Here is a 24721-nt window from a genome sequence, read left to right as displayed (position 1 = left end):
AGAGTTTTTTTTTTTCTTCAATTGTGGATCAAAAACAATAGAAAGCAAAAGTTGGTTAGACTCTAAAAGAGCACTTTTTTTCATAGAAGAGCGTAATTGTCAATTAATGAAACATTTATGCTGACAATACTATCCTTTTCTCCTATGCTTCGTTCAATTTCCACCTTTCCCTATTTCTCTCGCGCTCTCTCCTCTCCCTCTCATCTGGTTCGGGCATAGACCCATCTATCCTCTTCATCTCCACCGGTTCAAGGACTCTTCACCAACAACAGGTGAGTTTTCTTTCGTTTCAATTTCTAATTTGCTTATTTTGACAATTTATTGTTGGAATATTGAAATATTGAACTGATTCAACTATAAGTCATTTTCTTCATTTTTCTACAATTGATTTTTGTTCCAAAATGATTGAAATTTGCTGATTAATTTGGTTAAATTCTATTTTTAATTAATTTCTGGGACTTGAGGTGGATTAATTTCTTTGGTTAATTTGGTTAGAATCGTTTTTTCCTGTATAATTAGTTGATTAGTTGTAATTTAGTTCAGTGATTAGTTTTTGGATGATACTGGAAGATTTGATTGCTGTTAAATTAAATTTACACAGACATGGATACTCTCTTTCACGTGGTATCAGCGAAAACATGTCTGCAACATAAATTTACACCGGCATGTGGATAGTGAGCTTTTCAAAAGTAGTTTTTTTTATTTGGACCAAAAGATAAAAGAATAGTATGAGTCGCATGAAATGGAAGATTGCAGAATCATAGTAAGCATATGATTTTGCGCAGGCAATGAACATTTCAGAGCCTTATCTCTAGCTCATAATTACAATTATGCTATACACCATATAGCTTCTGATGTTGTTGTGGTCTCCGTTGAACTTTGTGTCTTGTTTTGCTCTATCATTAAAATTCAAAGTTTTCAAACCCTTTCATTAGTTTTCCTTTAATATTATATATATAAGGATGGCAAAAAAGGTGGGAACTTCAGCAAGAGCTCCACATGGTACATGCAATGATCATAATATATCTGTATTCAGTAAATTGTGCATCAAGGATGTTGAGGTCGGACGTCGTCTTGGCCCTCACTTTAACAAAGAAAGATCGACAAATTTGATAGAAAACTTTAGGAAAGAAATAGGAAATTCTTATAGTAAAGCGCAATTGAAAAATAAGTGAGATAGACTAAAAAAGGATTGGTAGTTGTGCAAAAAACTAATTGGGAAAGAAACTGGCCTAGAGTGGAATCCAAGCAAGGGAACAGTGGATGCATATGATGAATGGTGGAATAATAAGATTTAGGTATGTTCACTTTGCATCAGTTATGATGTTATTCTAGTTATAGTAATCATAAACTACATAATAACAACATTCTTTTTTATTTTTAGATAAATCCTGAATATGGAAGATTGCAGAAAGGCATCACTCCCGAGTTCGATGAAAAGTTGGATAGGATGCTCTCAAATAGCGTTGCTATTGGTGCAAATGCTTGGGCACCTTCATTTGGTGCACTACTACCAAATAGTAGGGATGACTCAACAGGAAATGTTAATATACAAAATGAATCTATTGGATCAGATGATGAGGAGAGTGCACTACCGAATCTATGAGAAAAGGTGCTAAGAAAGGAAAAAGAAAAAAGCTGAAAGAAAAAGAAAAGAGCTGAACAAGGTGAATTAAGAACAAGTAAGTTTGATAGAAAAAGGAAAAAGGTTGGCGATGCTGGAAAATTGTATGGTCAAATTGACCGCCTTATTGGTGGAGTAGAGGGTAAGAGCACTATGAGGCAATTGGTGACAGGCACTAGTATTCCTGAAGTTGTGCAGGTTGTTGAATCGTTACCGGTTGTGAGCGTACTAGCCCGTTGTGGCTGTTTGCAACTCGTTTGTTTTTTAATCAAGAGAAGAGAGAGATGTTCTCTATCATGAAAGATCCTAGTGTGCAACTTACTTGGCTGAATTATGAGTTCATCAACCAATGAGGGAGTTGTAGTTTTACAAAACATTCTGGATTTGTACACTCTTAGTCAGATTTTAGGATTATGTCGTAGAATTTGTTTGACACCTTCCTTGAATGTTATTTTGAATTATGAGTTAATTTTTAGATACTTTGTTTTCAATATTGGTACAACTGTTAATCGGCAAGGTGCTTGAATTTTGTTAAGGATTATTTGTTAACTTGCACGTGCGCTTGAATATGGACATTCTAGATAATGATGAGGAAGAGTTTGACATATTAGCATGTGCTTGTACTCGAGCTATTGAAGCATATTATCTAAAATATGTGCATAAAACTCCATGTATGAATTTTTTCAAATAGGTAACATTTGGTTAATGAAAGTATTGCAAGCTAACTATAGTTTGAAAGGTTCAAGGAGAAAGTGATATTAGGAATGTTCTTGCATATGTTAGGACATAGTATAGAAGAAAAAAAAAAGAAAAAAAAAAGAATAGCTAAGAGCAATTTCAACACTCTTCGGAGATCATTAGTAGATATTTTGGTGTTATGTTGGATACTGTATGTTAGATGGCAATAGATATTATCAAACTTATAGATTTGAAATTTAATACCACCCCATGGGGCATAAAGGTCAAAGACATCATCTCTCATATTTTTATAGGAGTGGCCAACCAACAGGGCATAAAGACGTATTCAACCATATACATTTTTCTCTTAGAAGCGTAATTGAGTGTACATTTAGAGTATGAAAAAAAGGTGGGCAATTTTGAGGGATATGCTTGATTGTGTGTTCAATAAGCAAGTGAATATTGTCATTGCTACAATGGCTCTTCATAACTACAAAAGGAGGCATTCTGAACGTGATAGGCATTTTGATGACCCCGAAGACTATAGTGAAGAGAGCGATATTGATGATGATGAAGAGGAAGATCGAAATCACGACCAAGGAGGGATGGAGGCATTAAGAAATAGCATAATGATGAACGCATATTTTACTATTTATTTTCTTGCGAAAGCTACATTTTCTTGTGATATTTTGGACTTAGACGAAAGGAATTACATAGTGTTGTGCTTTTATAGTTATATTAATGAGGTGGAGGAAAATATGATGTTATAATTCCTTATTTTTAAATAAACCTAATGGTTTGTTATGATTTAAGTGTCTACCTATTTGGCTGTATAATATACTTGTGGCCTACATTCATTTTCTTTTGCCTTATGTGCAGTGCATGTCACTTGTTGGAATTGGAGAAGCCTTTAGCACGTGTTTATTTCATAGATCACAAGTCTATGCAATACTGAACCGACAAGTAAAAGAAAAAAACAAAAAAAAAAAACAAAAGAAAGCTGCATATTTCCTCTCGCATTTTTCAGGGTTAGCCTCCATACGAAACCAGAATAAGAGAGACCTTAGTGAAGTTAAATTGGACAGAAATATGGTGAATCACCTACACAAAGCAATTTCAAATTCATGGGTCTTTGCCAAAAGCATAAATTTGGGATATTAGGTTGCACAATCTGTTCCCGACGATGATTTATGAAGACAACGCAACATGCATCGAATGCTTAAGAAGGGTTACAACAAAGGAGACAACACCAAGCACATTGCATCGAAGTCTTTCTTCTCATATCAACAACAAGAGCATCAGAAGGTTGAAGTCACGCAGATTCGTTCACAAGACCATCTGGCTGACCTTTTTACCAAATCACTACCGAAGGCGACGTTTCAGAAGCTTGTTCAAGGATTGGTATGCGTAAACTTTTTGAGTTGTGACATTGTTAGTTCCCTTTGGAATTATGTCAAACTCAGGGGAGTATCCTGAAGTATACTTGCTTGATCTTAATGTACTATTTTTCCCTACGATTAGAAGCATTTTTCCCACTAGGGTTTTGCTACCTGACGAGGTTTTGACGAGGCTCTCATCTTGGGTTGGTTATATCCCTAATGACGTCCTGTAAACATTTCATTTGACTTTGCATTGCTCACAAATTTTTCTTTAACTATTTTGTCCTTACTCGGATTTTTACCATAGGCTTAGGATTTTTTATGAGACTTATTTCCTTATGCATGTTCCTACCTTATTGAGACTACCGTGTTCCTAGAATTAGTGACGACAAGTCGACTTCCTCAACAACACATGATGCCGAATCTACTTGAGTATTTACACACTCGAGGTGAAGTGTTATAAACTTCTTATTTAAGTGTGATTGTGTAAATCTTAAATTAGATTTTATTCTAGTTATTCTTCCCTATTAGGACTTATATTCCTTGGAGGAGAATGATTTCTTTCCAACCTTATTATTATATATAAAGGCACTACGTAGGGGGAATAACACATTTAGGAGGTCAATCAATTTGTATAGCTTCCAAAAGGCTTCAAGCAACACATAGGCTTCAACTCTTCAGTGGCTTAATTTGCACCATGCAGTATGAAGCATTATTAACATCTCCTTCAACTATACAAGGAGGTCAAACATTGTAGCTTCATTAAATTAGTTGGGTTGCCATGGATATGGTTTGAAAGAAACTCATTTATAGGCTTTTTAAAAACCTCAGGCATTTTCTACTCCAACATTTACAAGAACTTCGAAGTCACAAACTTCAATAACCTATATAGCCACCATGACAACATGCAAGTGTTATATCTTAACTTTACTTGCCAACAATGGTAAATGGAAACTTCTACCTTTCAACCTAAGTGTCCATAGAAAAAAGCTTCAACCACTGAAGCTATGTGCTTAAGGGAAAAAGCTTCAACCACTCAAGCTAAGTGTCCAAAGGAGAAAAGTTTCAACCACTTAAGGTATGTATCCAAAGGAAAAAGCTTCAGCCACTCAAGCTATGCAGCCAAAGGAAAAAGCTTCAACCACTCAAACAATGTGGCCAAAGGAAAAAACTTCAGCCATGCTATGCGCCCATAAGAAAAATCTTTAGCCACTGAAGCTATGTGTCTAAAGGAAAAAGTTTCAGCCACTCAAGCTATGTGCCCAAAGGAAAAAACATCAACCCTTCAAGCCATTTGTCCAAAGGAAAAAGCTTCAACCACTCAAGTTATATACACAAATGAAAAACTTCAATCAGATTTTTTTTTCTCAACAAAAAAAAAAAAGAAAGAAGGAATTGGGCTTAAGAAAAAAAATATATGTACTTGGGCTACATCCAAAAAAAAGAGGAAAAAATTTTTAAAGTCTATTTTCTTCATTGGCTCGGGAAATATAAGACACCTCCTTCGGTAATCCTCATCGATAGGAGATTTGGTGGACTCCTAATATATGCTAATGCACTTTAGTACTCAAAAGTTTCATGAGTACTCACCAATTTGGGTTTTGCAAGTCTCCAACCGAGAAGCTTTCCTCACTCGTGAACTTGGGGGACCACTGTTTGTTCCGTAGTTCACCACCCTCGAAACTACTAAGCACCGGTCAACCTTATACCATCAAGGACCCACTGAAGACTTCATGTGGAGGCACCCTTGCCGAAGCACATGAGTTTTTCTCCAATCAAGAGACCAATCACAACACGACAAGCGTCAACCTAAAAATAAAACTCCTAGAGTCCCACATCAATCGTGGATGGGAGCCAAAGACCCTCATCAACTATACAAGGAGACCGTTCTCGAACAATTAATTCCTAATGTCATTATTGTGCATAAACTCATCATTAGAACTCACTAATGATGATTATGCTTAAACTTATGTCTTGTGTAAAATCTTCACTATTAATGAGGACTCCTCCACCCTCGTGGATGTAGCCCCATTTAAGGTGAACCACGTACATCTTGTGTTGCTTCCCTACCTCCATCTCTTTACATATTATCCTCACTAGGTGATGAAGCAACATTGCGATGGTTACAAACTCAACACTTTACGTCGTTTCAAAGTCTCACTGATTTTGTGCATCAACGTTTGTAAATAGTTTCTTACAAGCAATTAAGCCCGCGCGATGCCGTGAATTTTAAAACTGTGTTAAACAGGTGGAATATATTAAAATCTATTAGCATCCTTATGTTCAACAAAGAATAAAAAATAGATGTTTGTAATATATAGCAAAAGTTTTAAAACTCTTTAATTCTTCTAAACAAATTTGACAAATATGTACAATCCAACCTTCGACCAGTTCAAGCGTATACTTTTTCTTTTCTTCTATCAAATTTGTCACGTCACCCAAGGTCATATGCAAAGCCAGCTAACTGAAAACATTTGTGTTAAGTTGTGCAAAAAGTTGAGCACGCTTTAATTGAAAAAATAATCACTAATACAATTAGGCAAGAAGGGGACGAAGATAATCCTGAGGAGCTAGAAATATTTTGACTTCAACAAGAAGATATTAACAAGGTTTTACATACGTACCCAAAAGCCCCAAGGTGTGGTATCAACTCCAAAAAAAATCAAAAAAAAAAAAAAAAAACAAAAAAAAAAAAAAGAAAAAAAGAAAACCATCCCAAACAATAGTATAGAAATGTTTTAGTCCATCTAAAACCTGTTCTTATTTATTTATTTTTTTTATTTTTTATTTTTTTGTGGCCTTGTTTATTATTGTACTTATTAACAATTACTACTATGTCGAGGCGAGTTTCTTTACAATAGGACCAAGAAAAATAATAACTTATTACAATGTGCTATTTATTCCTCAACCCAAACTAGGACCAAAACTGTTTACAGCTATAAATAAGTTATTCCTTTGTATAGAGAGGTCTTACTGTAGCATTCACAGCTCTTATAGCTTTTTATTGAATTATTGAATCTCAAAGAATACTTACATTATTGAAAGGAAATACAAATGCGGAAGGAATTGAAATGCAAATACATAAAAAGGACAATTATCCACGTAAATGTTTATAATCAACAATAAATTTCTTTTAATTCCTTCAATTCTTCTTAAGCAAATTTTTGAACCAATGTGCTGAGAGTTTTGGGTGTCTTTTTAGCCCGTCATTATAATCCACGTAGTTTAAACCAAATCGGACGGTGTATCCAGAATCCCATTCAAAGTCATCCAACAATGTCCATGGAAAGTATCCCTTCACTTTCGCACCATTTCTGCACACAAATACACAAATGTTCAAATGGATTAGGTCAATATAATGATTGAATAACAATAACTTAAGAAGGCTAGGCAGTATATAGCCTTAATTAATTTGTTAATAACTACTTACTTGATCGCCGATTGAAGGTAACACAGGTGACGGTAGTGGTAGTCAATTCTATTGGTATCATGAAGAGCCTCGTCAATTGATAGTTCTGGATTATTCAACTCTGATACACCTACGTACATATTATTGCACAAAAAATTAAATTTAGATTTTTCCTCTGAAAAAAAAAAAAAAAACGGGTAGTTTCATTTTACACCATTATAAATATGTGAAACTTTTGCATTTAATCAAGGCTTAAAAGTATGTATGACATACCATTCTCAGTAATATAAATGAGTGGATCATTATATTTTTCCTTTGTGTAGAGCACAAGATCGTGAATTCCTTTTGGATATACATATAACCAATCTGAAGCAGTCTGCAACACCATTTCAAGATAATACGTTAATGTTGGGGTAAAAAACTAATCCTCCAAATGCAAATAGCTCAAAATGATAAATTTGATGTATACCTGTGGACCAATAAGTACTCCATTAAGCTCAGCTGCCACAATATTTACAAACATTAGAATACAATTGGTGTGAATATTAGAATATAATTAATGTAATTAAGAAGTCAAACTAGGTCAAGAAGAACAAAGAACTTAAGCTATTGAAAGTAAGTTTCCTTTCGCACTCACTTGTAAGATCAGCTTGAGGGTCTGTTACGAAGCTTGCCTGTAGTGAATTGTTCTTCGGTGTACTAGTTGCGTATCTAGCAGTATAATAATTTATTCCAAGAAAATCAAACGATCCGTTTAGCAACTTGGATTGTTCTTTTGTGAATTTTGGCAATCTTTTTCCAACAATTGATCGCATGGTGTGTGGATAGTCACCACTTGTTAACGGGTCCAAAAACCTACAAAACATGAAAATTCCAAATATTTGCCTAATTATAGCATTATATATAAAGAGTAATGCTAGCTAGTTGTATCAATGTTACAAGTCATAAGTAAACGTGTAATTGAGTTTATATATAATTTATTAAGACACTTGCCATCCAAACATAAAATCCAAAGATCGTAAGGCAGCATCTTTATCTTGCTTTGACTTCGAAGCAGGCTCAAACCAGTATGTCACCAATGTTATTCCTATCAAGCCTTTTTGAGATGCCTGCCCAAAAATATGAATTTTGGTTGAATAAATAGGAGTTATAGAAAAAGATACAACCTTTAGATTATCTTACTATTGAGAGTATTCCCTCTTGTATTACAACTCAATAATAATGATTCATATAGAATTCTCAATTAGGAGCCAATATGCTGACCCAAACAAATAAAATAAAAAATAAAAAGAAAGAAACTGTTATTGAACCTGATATCTATTCTTGTACAATTCTACAGCTGCTCCATGAGCAAGAAGAATGTGGTGTGTCACCAAGTATGGTTCAATGGCTGAATCTCCACCGGTGCAGTTTAGATTTTGCCAAGAAGAGCAGCGTCCCGGTGCTAGAGTCCCAACAGCATAACCCATGCTACTAAAAGTATATGGCTCATTTACCGTGAACCAGTGCTTGACTCGATCACCAAATTCTTTATAACAAAGTTCTACATAGTCTTTAAAATGATCGCTGTAGATACAAATTTATGTTACGTATATCAGTATGTATTTCATCAAATTATCAATGAGAAAATAAATTTTGTTCACTTACACAATACGAGGGCTTAAGAAACCACCATATTCATCTTCTAAAGCTTGGGGAACATCCCAATGAAAGAGTGTTACAAACGGCTTTAAACCTGTAGTACGTGATCAGTAAAATCGAATTAAAAGTCTAATTGAATGATGTTCTAAAAATTCATGTAATAATTGTTTAAGGTAGGATGATTAACCATTGCGTAGGAGTTCATTGATGAGATTGTTGTAATAATCAATTCCTTTTCTGTTAACGCCACCACTTAATGTTCCATCTAATTAGAAAAAAAAAAGAAAAAAAAAGGGTTAACCAGTAGATAACTCGATCACATTACTTTAGTTAAAAGTATATAAAGAGAATAATTTTCTTGTAGGAAAAATAATTCTTATGCACAATATTGACATTGGTCCCAACCAAATATGAGGATGTGGAGCAACTTACTTGGTAATAATCTGGACCATGAAATAGATAATCTGTAAGCATCCAACTCCATATCCTTCATAATCCCCACATCTTCCTAAAATGACAAAAGTTTAAAATTAAATATTGAGGATCTCATTATATATTGTCCTTTTTATTTTATTTTTATAGAGGCTCCAATTTAATATGTTAACATGTGCCCTTCAAGTATAAAGGGTCAAGAGACAAAGTTATGAGGTTTTAGACCTTATAGCGGTGATATTGATCTATAGCGACGTCTCCGTTACTGCCATCAGCGATTTTTTCTGTAGTCATTCAAAAACATAATGGTGAAATCCATATCATGTGCAAAGTACTTTATATGCGTGCGCACTGATGATGTATATACATATATTGTACATATCACATGACCACGTACTATTCCTCTCCCAACAAAGTGCATGGTTATTAGAGAGGTTGGAGTTTACTTGTCCTCACGAAGAAAAGAATGCAGTGCTATTTATACTCCTTTTGAATTGAAGTAGCTAAAGTTTTCATATTACCAATTGATTAAATCACAGACCTGGATGTTTGTGGGTGAAGGTATCCCATATGCTTGGGCCTCTTCCATCTTCTTTTACTGCACCTTCATACTGAAATATACACACATGCATATACGTAAGAGTACTACTACACACGCAAGGAAGATGTCAACATTATAATTCATGCATGGATGCTAACTGCATGTATAAAATACACCAAAAATATGGTAAATAATCCCAAAAGAAATATATAAATGTGTGTGTGTGTGTGTAAAATACATATATATACAGACCTGGTAAGCTGCGGAACCTGTGCCAAATATAAACCCTGGTTCAAAACTGCTGCGATTGAGAAATTCACAATGAACAGGTGGATCTGTATTAGTTGCTTTGCTATTTGTCAATGCAAAGCCAATGAGTAGCAGCACACCAAAGAGCAAAGATCGTGAATATTTCATTGCCATAACTTGGGAGTTTTGATATCGATCGAGATAATTAAGTTATCTCCTCCTGGAATATTGCATGGGGTTTATATAGAGAAAGGGAGGAAGGGATATGGTGTCTACGTACTAGCTCATAAGAATAGTAAAGGGTTAAAAATTGTAAACAAAATTGACTTTGAAAGCCCTAGTTTAAAGACCAAGTCATGGTCTGTAGTTTAAAAGAAAGCACGTTTCATGTACCCAAAAGTTGTGTACGTACGTAAAAGAATGGATAATTCTTGCGTTCCACCTATGAGGAATGCACATACTCTTCAAATTTTATATTGTGATCCTTCAGTTCCTTAATCTTTATTTGAAGATCATCTAAACAAAAATAATTATTTGAATTTGTGATCGTTTAGTCATTTAAATATATGAACCCAATCGATAGTGTTGATACTAAGTAAAAGATTTATAATGAACTATTCATTTTATTGACATATTTGGATAACTACACAGCCTTCAATTTGAACAGTTTTTTGCATATATGATATTCAAATTAAGATTAAAAAATCAATAACATGTACTATATATATGAAAATACATTATTTATAAAAACAAATTATTCCTTGAGTTGAAAAGTAAGATAATGTAGACAACTGTACGATCAATCTCATTTTAATTTGCAATGATCAATCCTTGAGTTACCCTTGAGTTTTCCTGCAAAAGAAAATGTTAACTGCATTAGGAAACAAAGAGCCATTTATCTGCATGTTTATATGATGTATGTCCCAATGTTGAAGTCATAACTTTTGAAGTTGAATATGGAAGATTAGCAATAGAGACTTGTTCAAACAGTAGAAAATTACTTGAGCCAACAAAAAAACAGAAATTTATGACCACTATTCTTTACATAAGTAGTAAGCGATAAAGATGAAGAATTTAATCTTGATTTTTTCTTCTTGTTAGAGTTTTAGTATTGAATTGGTAAACCTAGTGGTTTTTTGAAATTGTCTCTCCACTCTAATTAAGAAGGCATCAAAATAGCTAGGTTCTCAAGTTGGCTATTCCTAAAGATTGTGAAAGGATTCCATTGGAGTGGTTTTTTCGAAGGTTTGGACACCCTTCAAAGTATAGTAGTTACACATTCTTCTTGCTGGTACAAGAATGAGAATAGTAAAGGGTTAAAATTTGTAAACAAAATTGGCTTTGAAAGTCCTAGTTTAAAGTCCAAGTCATGGTCTGTAATTTAAAAGAAAGCACGTTTCATGTACCCAATAGTTGTCTACGTACGTAAAAGAATGGATAATCCTTGCGTTCCACCTATGAGGAATGCACATATTCTACAAATTTTATATTGTGATCATTTAGATTATTTCAATAAAAGATTTATAACGAACTATTCATTTTATTGATACATTTGGATGACTAAACAGTCTTCAATTTGAATAGTTTTTTGTATATATGATATTCATATTAAGATTAAGAAATTAATAACTTATACTACAAAAATACATTATTTATAAAAAAATTATTCCTTGAGTTGAAAAGTAAGATAATGTACACAACAGTTGGATCGATCTCATCTTAATTTGAAATGATCAATCCTTGAATACTCTTGACTTTTCTAGGGAAAGAAAATGTTTTCTGGTTTCGGAAACAAAGAGTCATTTATCTGCATATTTATATTATGCCTGTCCAACTGTTGATGGGCAAAACTTTTGAAGTTGAATATGGGCGATTAGCTACAAAGACTTATTCAAACAGTAGAAAATTATTTGACCCAACAAAAAGGTAGAAATTTATGACCAGAATTCTTTACGTAAGTACATAGTCGATAAGGATGAAGAATTAATTAATCTTGATCTTTTTCTTCTTGTTAGAGTTTTAATATTGAATGTAACATCCTGTCCCGGGATTTACGTAAGAAAATGAGTATTTTTGTATTTTCACTAAGTTTAGGAAATACCTTCCTTTTTAAAATTGTTTTTGAACCTTATTTGGTGAGCCCAAGGGCCCACCCCCTGTTTTGTCCCCCCTGCCGTGTCCCTCCTTTCTTCTTTCTTCTTTTTCTTTTTTCTTCTTTTCCTTTCTTTTGTTTTGTTTTGTCTGCACCTTCTCCCTTCCTTCGAAACTCCCCCATTTCTCTCTTCTTCTTCCCCGTGAAACACACACACACACACACCCATGCCCACACCTATAGCTCTTTTCTAACCCCGTGGTTGTGTTTTGGACGTCAAACCACGAAGAAATCACCTTGGAGACATTCCCCAGTTTTCCGGCGAGCACCGTCCCTTTCGAGGCGATTTCCGGCCAAAACACGGCGAGTTGGCCGGCGTGCAAGGTATCAATCTCTTCGTCTCGCTGAGTACTACAACTTTCCTTTTTGTTTCACCCAATTTCATTGAGTATTGAAGAAGTTATGCTCATTTGAATCTTACCCAGTTTCCGGCGGACACCCGTGACTTCCAGGCTGTTTTCCGGCCAACTCCGGCCACGATGATGGGAACCAAGGGTATATTTCGATTCCTTACTTTCGGGGCTTCAATTTGGTATATTGAATGACATGTTTTGGTTGACTTTTTGAGCTCCAACGGAGCTTGGGAATTCTCCGGCCAAGAACCGGCCTTCTCCTTCCTTGGACTCCGACGAACACCCATGGCCTTTGGGCCTTTCCTGCCAAGCCCAAAACCTAGGCAGCCCAACCCAACACCCTTTGTAATTAGGCCTTTGGGCCGTTTGTTTTAGGGCCTCTGGCCCGTTAACCCTAAACCCATTAGACCCAAACCCTTAGGCCCAACCCGGATCCAACCCAAGTCCAAACCCAATACCCAAACCCAATTCACCTAAAACCTAAACCCATTTACCCTAACCCAAACCCTAAAGCCCAAACCCGTGACCCTGACCTGTTGACCCGGACCCTGACCCGTTGACCATTGACCCGGTCAACGGTCAGCGTTGACGTTGACTGTCAGCGTTGACTTTGACCTCGGGTTGCCTTTTTGGGTTTTCGTGCGGGACCCCTCCTAGGCTAATTTCGACGTTCTGAACCCGTTTCCGATGTCCGTTTTCCCAAATTTAATTGTTTGAGTAGAGTTTGACTAAATGTACCGTTTATGTGCTTAGGGGTGATTATTTGTGGCGTTTCCTTCTTCGCTAGATGGTGTGGCTTTTTGACGGCGAAGTACTGTGAGTGGACCCCTTCTAAAAATGCATGTTTTGATAGTAGAAATGCATACGTGAAAAACATGATTTGATGATTACGTTTTATGAAACGTTTTACGAGATAACATGCTTACTAAGGCTAGTTTGAATGATTACTATTTTTCCTATAACCCATGTTCTTATATAATATCTGATGGATGACGATATGATATTTAGAACATGTTTTGATTTTCAATATATGTATGTTCATTGGTTTTGGTACTTACCTAGTGGTCCTTTCCACTACTAGACGTAGGGATAGATCCGGTCCGTCCCAAGCGACGATTTGGTGTTGGCATAGGGCCTGGAGTGTGTTTTCCTCTGACTGTCTGCTCAGAGACGGGGAGCCGGCATGGGGCCTGAAGTGTATTTTCCTCTGACTGTGTGCTCAGAGATAGGGAGTCGGCATGGGGCCTGGAGAGTTGTATCGGACATTCACTAGTGGTTATTATTTATGCGAATTATGATTTGAGACATTGCACGACATACTAGGTTTCGGAAAACCTATGTTTATCATTATATATGTGTTTTCATAAAACTTGGGGGGTTAATATGTTGATAACTGTTTTATTATATATATATCAACTTGGTCCATTCATGTTTGTTTTGCGCCCCCTTCAGGACTTAAAATCAAGGCATGCAATCCCGACGTCCAGGCACTTTCGCATCGGCATCTTCGAGTCCTCTCGGCGTAGGACCACTCCTTTGTTTCATTCAATTTTATATTATTTTCTTTTAGTGTTCTAGATTTGTAGTGTGCTCTGAACACGGTCCTTATTTGCATATTCATTACTCTTTTATATTTATAAACCTTATTTATCCTTTGTTTTCAGCATTTGCACTCAATAAATGGCTTTCGTCACCCTCGGGTGTCGGCCAGCACGTGCCTACCCTGGTATTCGGGGAATATCGGGGTCGGGGCGTGTCATTGAATCCGTGTGGTTTTGTGAAATTGTATTTCCACGCTAATTAAGAAGGCATCGAAATAGCTAGGTTCTCAAATTGGCAATTTCGCTCCTAAAGATTGTGAAAGGATACCATTGGGGTGGCTTCTTCTTGGTAGTACAAGAAATTGATTAATTGTTTCAAGAGACTGGTTTTTATTAGCTTACATCTATTTATTTTGATTTAATATTTTTCATTTATATATATTTTTACAATTCAAAAACACAAAAGTTTGACCCCTCTCTAATTTTTCTAATTTTTTTCTTTATTTGAATTTTTGGGACTTATATTGAATTTTAGTGTGTCTCACAACCTGAAGGAATTGGGAGGGGGGGTCATTTCATTTTTGGATATAGAACGAATAGGTTTGGGATATGAGAGAATTAAGGATACCCACCAGAAAGACTAATCCAAACCATAATGATATGCCGGAAAATAGAACATTTTTGTTACCCGACCAACCCTCAGGAGAAGCAAATGCAACATGTACACTAATCAGTAAGATTAAAGAAGTAGCAATTAATGCAAAAACAGCCAATAGGGAAGCAATATTCATGTTCGTAATCCTCCAATCTACCAACAAAAGAATTATACCATTTGATCCCTTTATCAACCAAAAAAGTGTACACCTTATATACTTCTTTTGGGCAACCCTCTCAACAACTTAGAGATCCATTCGAGGAACAAAGGGACCAGTTGAAGTATGGATTCTCCCAATATTGGGAGGATTCGTACTTTAATTGAGATGATAACAAATCATTTTACCTTTTTAGTTGGAACATTAGGCCGTTCTCGAAAAAAGATAGCGAAAAATATTATTTCTAGAGTTGAGACTAAAAGGAATGTATGAACCAATGCTTCCATAGATTCGATCGTGGTTTACAATTATAGCTTCCATACCTGTTTATTTGGGATCGTCTCCCGGATAAATAAAGAACAAGAGTCAAAGAAAAGGCAGTGATTCAAATCAAGATTTATCTGGTACCCCATCTAAAAATCACAAAAAGAAAATAAAAATGAAAAGTAACAAGTAACAAAGCATATTGTATCAGACTACTTGTCTTCTTGTAGTTGGATCTCCAAGTTTTTGGAATGCTCCAAATTCCACTTGAGCATCTAAATCTGGATCAATACCAGCAAAAACATCTCGAAACAAGGTTCTAGCACCATGCCAAATGGATTTATTTTTTGTCCCATAATCCCCCATTACTATATATATCGTGAAACATGTCATCTGTTTGTATTTTTTTTTTTTCAGTCATTCGTTTTTTTTTTTTTAAGCATAACATAATATAGCATATTTGTATTTTTTTTTATAATATAAGATATTCTTCCTTTAAGCATCCTCAGCTCTAATTTATAGATTTCCTTTGATCTATTTCTTCCACTTCATCGAAAGATATATCTTTCAATACAATAGTTATATGACAAGTGGATCTTACCTTTGTCTAGTGTACTACCACCAGATATTATGGAGGAATCCACGGAAGATATTTGTTTACAATCTAAAACTGTTGGACCAAATGATGAGAAGAAGAATGAGACTATTCAATACATAAGAAAAGATGATAAGAAGGGAAAAAAGAGAGTAGTTGACTAGGGCGAATTGAGAAGAAATAAGTCTGATAATACAGGAAAAAAGTTTGGTCGAGATGACATGTCATATATGACAACTACAAATACATAAAAACAAATATAGATGTGTACTTGATGTCATAAATGCTAATTATATTATATATTTACCCGCTTAACTTTCTGTTTGCAGGAATCAATAACAAATTTTAATGTCTTTTCACAAGACGAATGAGGCAAACAATATGAAAATTGAGCAAGACTTTCTTTTTGTAGATTTTTCGCAAATGGAAAATTGGAGGTGCGGAGAATGCACATGATATTTTGGCATTGTGCAACACGAGAAAAAAATTGGAAGGATTTTTTTTGTTTTGTTTTTGTGGCAAATTTTGTGCACTCTAGAAATTTGAAGTGGAGGTTGCACCATTTTCTTTTTGAATTGTACTATCTTAAGTTAAAATAACTTGTAGTTGTGTTCATATATTATTAGAAAAATGGAGACAATACTCTTATTGATTATTAATTCATCTTCTTTATGTTAAACTACAAAATGACGTACACACATAGCATAAGAATAAAACCTAACAATCTGTTTGGTTGAAAATAATTTATATTACTAAAGAATTGTAAAATGATGGAAATTGAAATGACAAAATTTTATTATCTAGAACTTGTGAATTTGCTTGTTTGACTAACCTAAAAGAACAATAGAATTGAATACAGAATTTGTTATTTTTAAACTCTCATTTATAGAAATATGAAAATAACATCTATTTACATGAAACAAAATTTAGGAATTGAAGGTACCAAATTCTAAGTTTTTTTTTTTTCCATGCCAAAATTCTAAATTTATATGTCCTCCTCTAAACATAAGGCTGGCTTGGGATTGCTTAATTTTTTTTTTTTTTAAAAGTTGGAACCATAAATTGTGTTTGGTTAGAAAAAAGAGTTTTTTTTTTTTTCCTTCAATTGTGGATCAAAAACAATAGAAAGCAAAATCAGGTTAGACTCTAAAAGAGCACTTTTTTTTCATAGAAGCGCGTAAGAATTGTCAATTAATGAAACATTTATGCTGACAATACTATCCTTCTCTCGCGCTCTCTCCTCTCTCTCTCATCTGGTTCGGGCATAGCCCATCTATCCTCTTCATCTCCTCCGGTTCAAGCACTCTTCACCAACAACAGGTGAGTTTTCTTTCGTTTCAATTTCTAATTTGCTTATTTTGACAATTTATTGTTGGAATATTGAAATATTGAACTGATTCAACTATAAGTCATTTTCTTCATTTTTCTGCAATTGATTTTTGTTCCAAAATGATTGAAATTTGCTGATTAATTTGGTTAAATTCTATTTTTAATTAATTTCTGGGACTTGAGGTGGATTAATTTCTTTGGTTAATTTGGTTAGAATCGTTTTTTCCCGTATAATTAGTTGATTAGTTGTAATTTAGTTTGGTGATTAGTTTTTGGATGATACTGGAAGATTTGATTGCTGTTAAATTAAATTTACACAGACATGGATACTCTCTTTCACGTGGTATCAGCGAAAACATGTCTGCAACATAAATTTACACCGGCATGTGGATAGTGAGCTTTTCAAAAGTAGTTTTTTTATTTGGACCAAAAGATAAAAAAATAGTATGAGTCGCATGAAATGGAAGATTGCAGAATCATAGTAAGCATATGATTTTGAGCAGGCAATGAACATCTCAGAGCCTTATCTCTGGCTCATAATTACAATTATGTTATGTAAGTCTTGATGATGTTGTGGTTTTTTTTGCTTTATTGCGTGACTTGTTGTGGTCTCCATTCCAGATCCATATACATCATATAGCTTCTGATGTTGTTGTGGTCTCCATTGAACGTTGTGTCTTGTTTTGCTCTATTAATAAAATTCAAAGTTTTCAAGTCTTTTTCATTAGTTTTCCTTTAATATTATATATATAAGGATGGCAAAAAAGGTGGGAACTTCAGCAAGAGCTCCACATGGTACATGCAATGATCATAATATATCCGTATTCAGTGAGTTGTGCATCAAGGATGTTGAGTTCAGACATTGTCTTGGCCCTCACTTTAACAAAGAAAGATCGGCAAATTTGATAGAAAACTTTAGGAAAGAAACAGGAAATTCTTATAGTAAAGCGCAATTGAAAAATAAGTGAGATAGACTAAAAAAGAATTGGTAGTTGTGCAAAAAACTAATTGGGAAAGAAACTGGCCTAGAGTGGAATCCAAGCAAGGGAACAATGGATGCCTTTGATGAATAGTGGAATAATAAGATTCAGGTATGTGCACTTTGTATCAGTTATGATGTTATTCTAGTTATAGTAATCATAAACTACATAATAACAACATTCTTTTTTATTTGTAGATAAATCCTGAATATGGAAGATTGCAGAAAGGCATCACTCTTGAGTTCGAGGAAAAGTTGGAAAAGTTCTCTTCACCCCAACATGGTTGATGTACATAGTTTCACATTGTCTCTGAATAAAATTTAACTGACTAGGTGAATTCTTATCATCTCCTTGTGAAGATCCAACCTTTGTTGTTTCTTATTCTAACCTTTCCGCTACCTGCTGTAGTTCCTTAATTTCTGTCACAAAAGCTCACCCAGTCTTTCTTCTTCAGGAGTTTCTTCCTGATGTGCATCAAGTTAACTAGATTCGGCTTCTGTTCCTATGATTTGATGACATTCCAATAGCGTTGGCGACACAGCAAAGTTAGAGGAAGCTAGAACCTCAGTTGTTACCTCCAGAGGATGCATGAGAAAGGAAGTGTGTGATTTTCGTCATTGGTGCATGCTGCCCCAAGTCATAAACTGGCCTCTACTCAACTGTGAGACCTCCATCAGTCCATTGAATACCTCAGATCGGCATCTACTCGATTATTACGCCTCCATTGGCCCTCACGTGCTTCATATTCGATACTTTTGTACTTGGGTACTCCACTCTGCCTGTATCTGTGAACCGATCCATATTTTTAGCAATGTATAAATATAAAATAGTAGCGAAAAACACTTCAAAAATCAATTTATAATACAAAATCACTCAGCCGTCAACTATGTTCAGCAACGGTGTTTTAATTTTTATTGTGAGAGTTTTGAGCAACTTAATGTTGTAACATATAATTTGATGATAGATGAAGGCACGGGAAGCTCTTAGAGGCACGATCAGCTCTTCAAGAGATGGTAGATGAAGGCATAGAACCCAGTATTTACTCATACAACATTGTGATAAATGGGTTATGCAAAAGCAGGAGGCTCCGTGATGCAAGAACGGTGATGAGTCTAATGGAAAGAAATAATATTTCCCCAGATACGGTGACGTACAGTACTGTACTTCACGGTTTCTGCAGTAAGGGTAAGGTATTTGAGGCCAACAATATTCTGCATGAGATGATGACGAATAATTGCTTCTCAAATTCTCATACTTGCAACACTTTGCTGCATAGCCTTTGGAAGGAGGGAAGGACATCAGAAGCAGAGGAGCTTCTGAAAAAGATGAATGAGAGAGGTTATGGCTTAGATACTGTGACCTGCAATAATGTGATTGATGGTCTATGCAATGATGGGAAATTGGACAAAGCAATTGAAATTGTGAGTGGGATGTGGACTCATGGAAGTGCGGCTCTTGGAAACTTAGGGAACTCATTTATTGGCCTGGTTGACGATGGTAATAATGGGAAGAAATGCATCCCTGATTTGATAACGTATTCAACCATAATTGGTGGGTTATGCAAGGCTGGGAGGCTTGATGAAGCGAAGAAGAAGTTCATGGAGATGTTGGGGAAAAACTTGCACCCTGATTCACTGATTTATGATTTGTTTATACAAAGTTTTTCCGAACAAGGAAAGATATCAGCATTTTAGGTGTTGAAGGACATGGAGAAAAATGGTTGCAACACGAGTACTCGAACTTATAATTCATTAATCCTGGGATTAGGGAGGAAAAAGCAAAATTTTGAAATATACGGATTGATGGATGAGATGAGAGAAAGAGGAGTCCCTACTGATGTATGCACTTATAATAACATGATGAAAAGTCTTTTTGAAGGAGAGAGAGTAAGAGATGCCACTTCTCTTTTAGATGAAATGCTGCAGAAAGGCATATCCCCGAATATATCTACCTTCAGAATATTGATTGAAGCTTTCGCCAAGGGATATGATTTTGGAGCCGCTCATGAGGTATTCGACGTTGCTTGAAGTGTATGCTGCGGCTACAAGGAAGCCTTGTATAGTTTGTTGTTTGCTCGCTGGAAGGGAAATATGGAGTGCTAAAGAGCTATTTGAAATTGCATTGTACAGGTATTTGGGGAATTTTAACTACAATGATCTCATTGACAGACTTTGCAAGGATGAAATGTTAGAGGATGCTGCTAGCATCCTTCGTGCAATGAAGAATAAAGGATACGGATTTGATCCAGCATCATTCCTGCCAGTAATTGATGGATTAGGTAAAAGGGGAAATAAGCAGGAGGCTGATGAACTTTCAGAGATAATGTTGGAAATGGAGACCGAAGGTAGGGTAGCAGATAAGGTTTACCGAAATGAGAGGGAAATGATTGGTCGGAAACCAAATAACACCCACGGAAGTGATTGGCAGACCATAGTGCACAGGTATGGTTGACATACATACACGATTCTTTTCCGTTTTGGTTCAAACAACTTCTGGCATTGCTTTGCCATTATACATGGACCATGTCTGTTTCTTAATATTTTTGAATTGATGTCTCATGAGTTGTACTCTTTTTTATTCTCCCGCTCTCCACTTTACAACTTATTAAATGACTCTTTGAGGTACTTAATAAATGCCTTGATCATCAAATCAATAGTTGATGGCTGAGGCAGGCCTGCCCATATTAATTTCACTAGGTTTTTTTATCTCACCCTTGCAGTAGTGCGGCCTTGATGCTTGAAGCTCTTTACGCTTTTATTTGTGCAATCTAGTCTTAATTTTATTATGACGTTTGGTAACTTACCTTTTTTCTTTCACAGAGATGATGGCAGTGGAATTGCATTGAAAACCCTTAAGCGGGTACAGAAAGGCTGGGGTCGAGAGAGTCTAACGAGTTTGCAGCCCCAGACAACTAAATTTATCGATTATTGAGAGGAAATGATCCGTCAATTTCTTTCAGCTGGTTGGAGAGATAATGGAACCCCAAAACAAAGCCAAGAAAGATATCAACCTTTAGGATCTCAGGTACAATTGGTTTTCTGGTTTTGACTTTTTCCTTCTATTTTCTTCTACTTTATATTTTTATACAATTTCTCACAAGTGTCGGGCAATGTGAAATCAATGAAAGCCCAGAAGTAAATCCTGTTAACATCTCATTTAAGATTTGCAGCCAAGTTTGCTGGATTTTAATGCTTGCTCAGCTCAATAATTAAACAGAATTACATTAACTGATTTCAGATATCTTACGACACACACATGCCGGAATCCTTCCTAGGATATTGAATGGACTAACTAGAAATTGATTAGCGTCCTGTCCATAATTAGAACGCCCTTATTCATTGTGGGTATGGGAGGCATCTATTACTATGGTGTCGATGCTTCTTCCTTTGTTTTTAGTTGCTAAAATTCGCAAAAGGAAAAGTTTATGGTATGTACGGCTATGCAACTCACTTAGTATTAAGCTGCTCGCTTGAGTTCTTATCTTCCATAAAGTTCTCTTCACCCCAACATGGTTGATGTACATAGTTTCACATTGTCTCTGAATAAAATTTAACTGACCGGGTGAATTCTTATCGTCTCCTTGTGAAGATCCAACCTTTGTTGTCTCTTATTCTAACCTTTCCGCTACCTGCTATAGTTCCTTAATTTCTGTCACAAAAGCTCACCCAATCTTTCTTCTTCAGGAGTTTCTTCCTGATGTGCATCAAGTTAACTAGATTCGGCTTCTGTTCCTATGATTAGATGACATTCCGAAAGCATTGGCGACCCAGCAAAGTTAGAGGAAGCTAGAACCTCAGTTGTTACCTCCAGAGGATGCATGAGAAAGGAAGTGTGTGATTTTCCTCATTGGTGCATGCTGCCCCAAGTCATAAACTGGCCTCTACTCAACTGTGAGACCTCCATCAGTCCATTGAATACCTCAGATCGGCATCTACTTGATTATTACGCCTCCATTGGCCCTTACGTGCTTCATATTCGATACTTTTGTACTTGGGTACTCCACTCTGCCTGTATCTGTGAACCGATCCATACTTTTAGCAATGTATAAATATAAAATAGTAGCGAAAAACACTTCAAAAATCAATGTATAATACAAAATCACTCAGCCGTCAACTATGTTCAGCAACGGTGTTTTAATTTTTATTGTGAGAGTTTTGAGCAACTTGTTCGTGATGAGAAAAATAAGACGGGGTTTTATCACAAATTATCTCTTTATGTTTTGCTAACTCAACAGTTTGGTCATTTAGATTTTGGATTCTTAAATACTCCATGTGGCATTATGTAATTGGTCTTGTGGGTCAACAATATATTATGAAAATTTTATTAGTCAACTATACTATATAGAGGATAAAATAACTACAATGTTCTTGATACCTTAAAAGGTTTAAATATAACTTTAATAACTAAGGGCGGCATTATAATTCTAGTTTACCCATTCCCTCTCTGTCACCAGAAATTCTGGTTTGTGCCGCACCTAAGACCTTCTCCTTTTTTACGAGAACAACTTGTATGACACAAATTCATCGCTACAATGTTGCGTCTCATGCCAATAATATAAGAACATGTGAAAAAAAAACTAACACATGTTCTTGCGTTATTGACACGAAACGCTATGTGAAAGTGAACCGTTGCCATGCAAGTCCTTCTCTTCCTTCGCACCCTAATTTTCCTGTAGAAACTATCTCACATGCATAGCGTGTAGCCTCACTCTAGTATTTGATGGTATGGAAATAATGATTTGAAGTTGAGCGCATGTTCTTTTTTTATTCTTTATGTGTTGGTAAAGATGAAAAGCGAATTGAAAATATAATTCTTTTTCTCTCCTATCCATTCTTAGTAAGTAAAAAAAATTTCTTGACAAACGATAGGATAATTTGTTATAATTATTTAAATTACAGAGAGGAATTTGAACACGAAAACTTGAGTGCAAAGAAAAATTATTTAAGCAGCAGAGTTACAATCCACTTGCGATAAGTAAACATTGTTCGGTTATTCCTTCCTGCACAAAATCTCCAGGCAGGAAAAGTAAACAAAATTAAGGCCAATAAAAACTCTATACAAGAGCTCTCCCACCACCACCACCACCTCCACCTTCATGCGCACGCAATGTGCTTGCAGAGGAAGAATTTTTTTTTTTTTTTTTTTTTTAAAAGTAAATATTGTGGGCTAGTGGGGTTTGAACTGTACGGATAGGAACTAGAATAACTGTCTATAACTGCCAATTCAGAGATGAGTCCAAAGTAACCGCCCTTTGTTGCCCTACAAATTCTGAACGCACTCCCGACTGTTGAACTTTTTTCCTCTTCCCCCATTATCTTGTCTCTTCTTCCACCAAATCCACTCATCTTTTACAAGAAAACAGCACATTCCTCAATGAACAACTCCCCCGACATCGATTTCCGATTCCCCATATCCCCTCCAACCCACCAAGACGCCGTCGTTCCGGCCGCCCCCGCCACCACCATTGCCTACGCGGTTTCTTCTTCTTCCACTTGTTTCACTGCAGAAGATAAAACCCACCACAATCCCAGGAAGAAACGCTCCAAGCTGATCAGGCTCGACAACCAGGCTGCTCCGAACAAGGTTTTGAGGCCTAAGCATGCGAAAAAACCAGACCCATCTGCCCCAAAGATCACGAAACCCTGCACTGAGTGCGGCAAGACGTTCTGGTCATGGAAGGCTTTGTTCGGGCACATGCGGTGCCACCCCGAGCGCCAGTGGAGGGGCATTGACCCACCACCGAATCTGCGGCTGCCCGCTTCACCCAACATCACGTTGAGCGAGTTGGGATTGGCCATGGGTGAAGAGGACCACGAGGCCGCCTCGAGTTTGCTAATGCTTTCCAGTGGGATTACTTCTGGGACAAGTAATGAGATCATCGTTACTACCACCGCTACTCAGAGTGTGAGTAATACTAGTAATCTCCAAGGTATACAGGAGGTGTTTGATGGTGGTAATAGTAACAATAGTGGTAGGTTTGAGTGCTCGAGTTGTAAGAAAGTGTTTGCGTCCCACCAGGCGTTGGGGGGCCACAGGGCAAGCCACAAGAATGTGAAGGGCTGTTTTGCAATTACAAGGAGTGATGGAGAGGTTGATCAGGATCATCATCACCACAATGAACATGGTGATGGTGATGGTGATGATGATGTGATGGATGAGGATCACATGGAGTTGGTGGGGTCATCAGCAGGGCACAAGTGCAGTGTTTGTTGGAGGGTATTTTCAAGTGGGCAGGCATTGGGAGGGCACATGCGGTGTCACTGGGAAAAAGGGGAGGAGAACCAGTTAGAGTTAGGGTTAGGGTTCAACCTGCAGCAGCCTTATGGAACTTCAAGGGAATTATTGTTAGGTCAAAATTCTGCTGGTGGTAGTGGTGGGCTGGTCTTGAATTTGCCTTCTGCTGCTGCTTCTACTTCTCACACTGCAGATGATCAGTACTACTCCTCTTCGTACTCTTCTTCTGGACTCACTTTGGATTTAAGGTTGGGTCTTTGAATGAATCTGAATTAGTGTATATGTATATGTATATGTGTGTCTTGGAACATAATTAGGTGATTTATTTTGTAACAATTGATATTTGACTTGGAAGATATATATATATGTGTATTGTAGTTAAAGTACTTGTTATTGGCTCCTCAATTGGGAGATTATATATAAATTAATATTGTGGTTTACAGAATACCTGTAAAGATAGCTTTATATTTATACGCATAAATTACAAATTATCTGAGTTTGGTTTGTA

At 36.1% G+C, this 24721-nt stretch overlaps 2 protein-coding genes, 2 long non-coding RNA genes and 1 pseudogene across 10 annotated transcripts; 4 read left to right on the top strand and 1 right to left on the bottom strand.

The window, feature by feature from the left end:
• Positions 1-81: 81 nt before the first annotated feature.
• LOC125468877 lies at positions 82-3117 on the top strand. 4 transcript variants are annotated; one of them, XR_007251223.1, is made up of 3 exons: positions 82-1298; positions 1385-2315; positions 2823-3117. It is a non-coding gene; the product is annotated as an uncharacterized LOC125468877 (long non-coding RNA). The 4 variants fall into 4 exon arrangements; XR_007251221.1 differs by having other exon boundaries at positions 2617-3117; XR_007251224.1 differs by having other exon boundaries at positions 83-1298; positions 1385-2295.
• A 3651-nt stretch (positions 3118-6768) lies between these two features.
• LOC103962458 (beta-glucosidase 12-like) lies at positions 6769-10156 on the bottom strand. Its single transcript, XM_048565488.1, has 13 exons — positions 9957-10156; positions 9705-9774; positions 9389-9447; positions 9164-9239; positions 8919-8996; positions 8738-8825; positions 8401-8656; positions 8084-8199; positions 7728-7945; positions 7560-7591; positions 7364-7466; positions 7112-7220; positions 6769-6995 (listed from the first exon to the last, which is right to left on the bottom strand). The coding sequence occupies exons 1-13, from the start codon at positions 10125-10127 to the stop codon at positions 6824-6826; spliced, it is 1548 nt and encodes a 515-aa protein (XP_048421445.1). The 5' UTR covers positions 10128-10156; the 3' UTR covers positions 6769-6823.
• Positions 10157-12173: 2017 nt separating this feature from the next.
• On the top strand, positions 12174-18872 carry LOC103962426. 4 transcript variants are annotated; one of them, XR_007251218.1, is made up of 5 exons: positions 12174-12429; positions 12531-12600; positions 16000-16990; positions 17754-18090; positions 18177-18872. It is a non-coding gene; the product is annotated as an uncharacterized LOC103962426 (long non-coding RNA). The 4 variants fall into 4 exon arrangements; XR_007251216.1 differs by having other exon boundaries at positions 16000-18090; positions 18177-18311; positions 18434-18872; XR_007251219.1 differs by having other exon boundaries at positions 16000-18090; positions 18177-18311; positions 18388-18872.
• Positions 18873-18947: 75 nt separating this feature from the next.
• On the top strand, positions 18948-22183 carry LOC103962457 (annotated as a pseudogene).
• A 929-nt stretch (positions 22184-23112) lies between these two features.
• On the top strand, positions 23113-24474 carry LOC103962456 (zinc finger protein ZAT3-like). The gene has a single exon (XM_048564089.1). It carries the CDS (start codon positions 23353-23355, stop codon positions 24472-24474), a length of 1122 nt encoding a protein of 373 aa, XP_048420046.1. The 5' UTR covers positions 23113-23352.
• Positions 24475-24721: the final 247 nt, after the last annotated feature.

The sequence above is a fragment of a genome, unplaced genomic scaffold, assembly GCF_019419815.1.
Source record: "Pyrus x bretschneideri cultivar Hongxiangsu unplaced genomic scaffold, Pyrus_bretschneideri_v1 Contig10, whole genome shotgun sequence".
Lineage (NCBI taxonomy): Eukaryota > Viridiplantae > Streptophyta > Magnoliopsida > Rosales > Rosaceae > Pyrus > Pyrus x bretschneideri.
The sequence above is the reverse complement of the archived record's forward strand: the minus strand, read 5'-3'. Positions and strand labels throughout refer to the sequence as shown.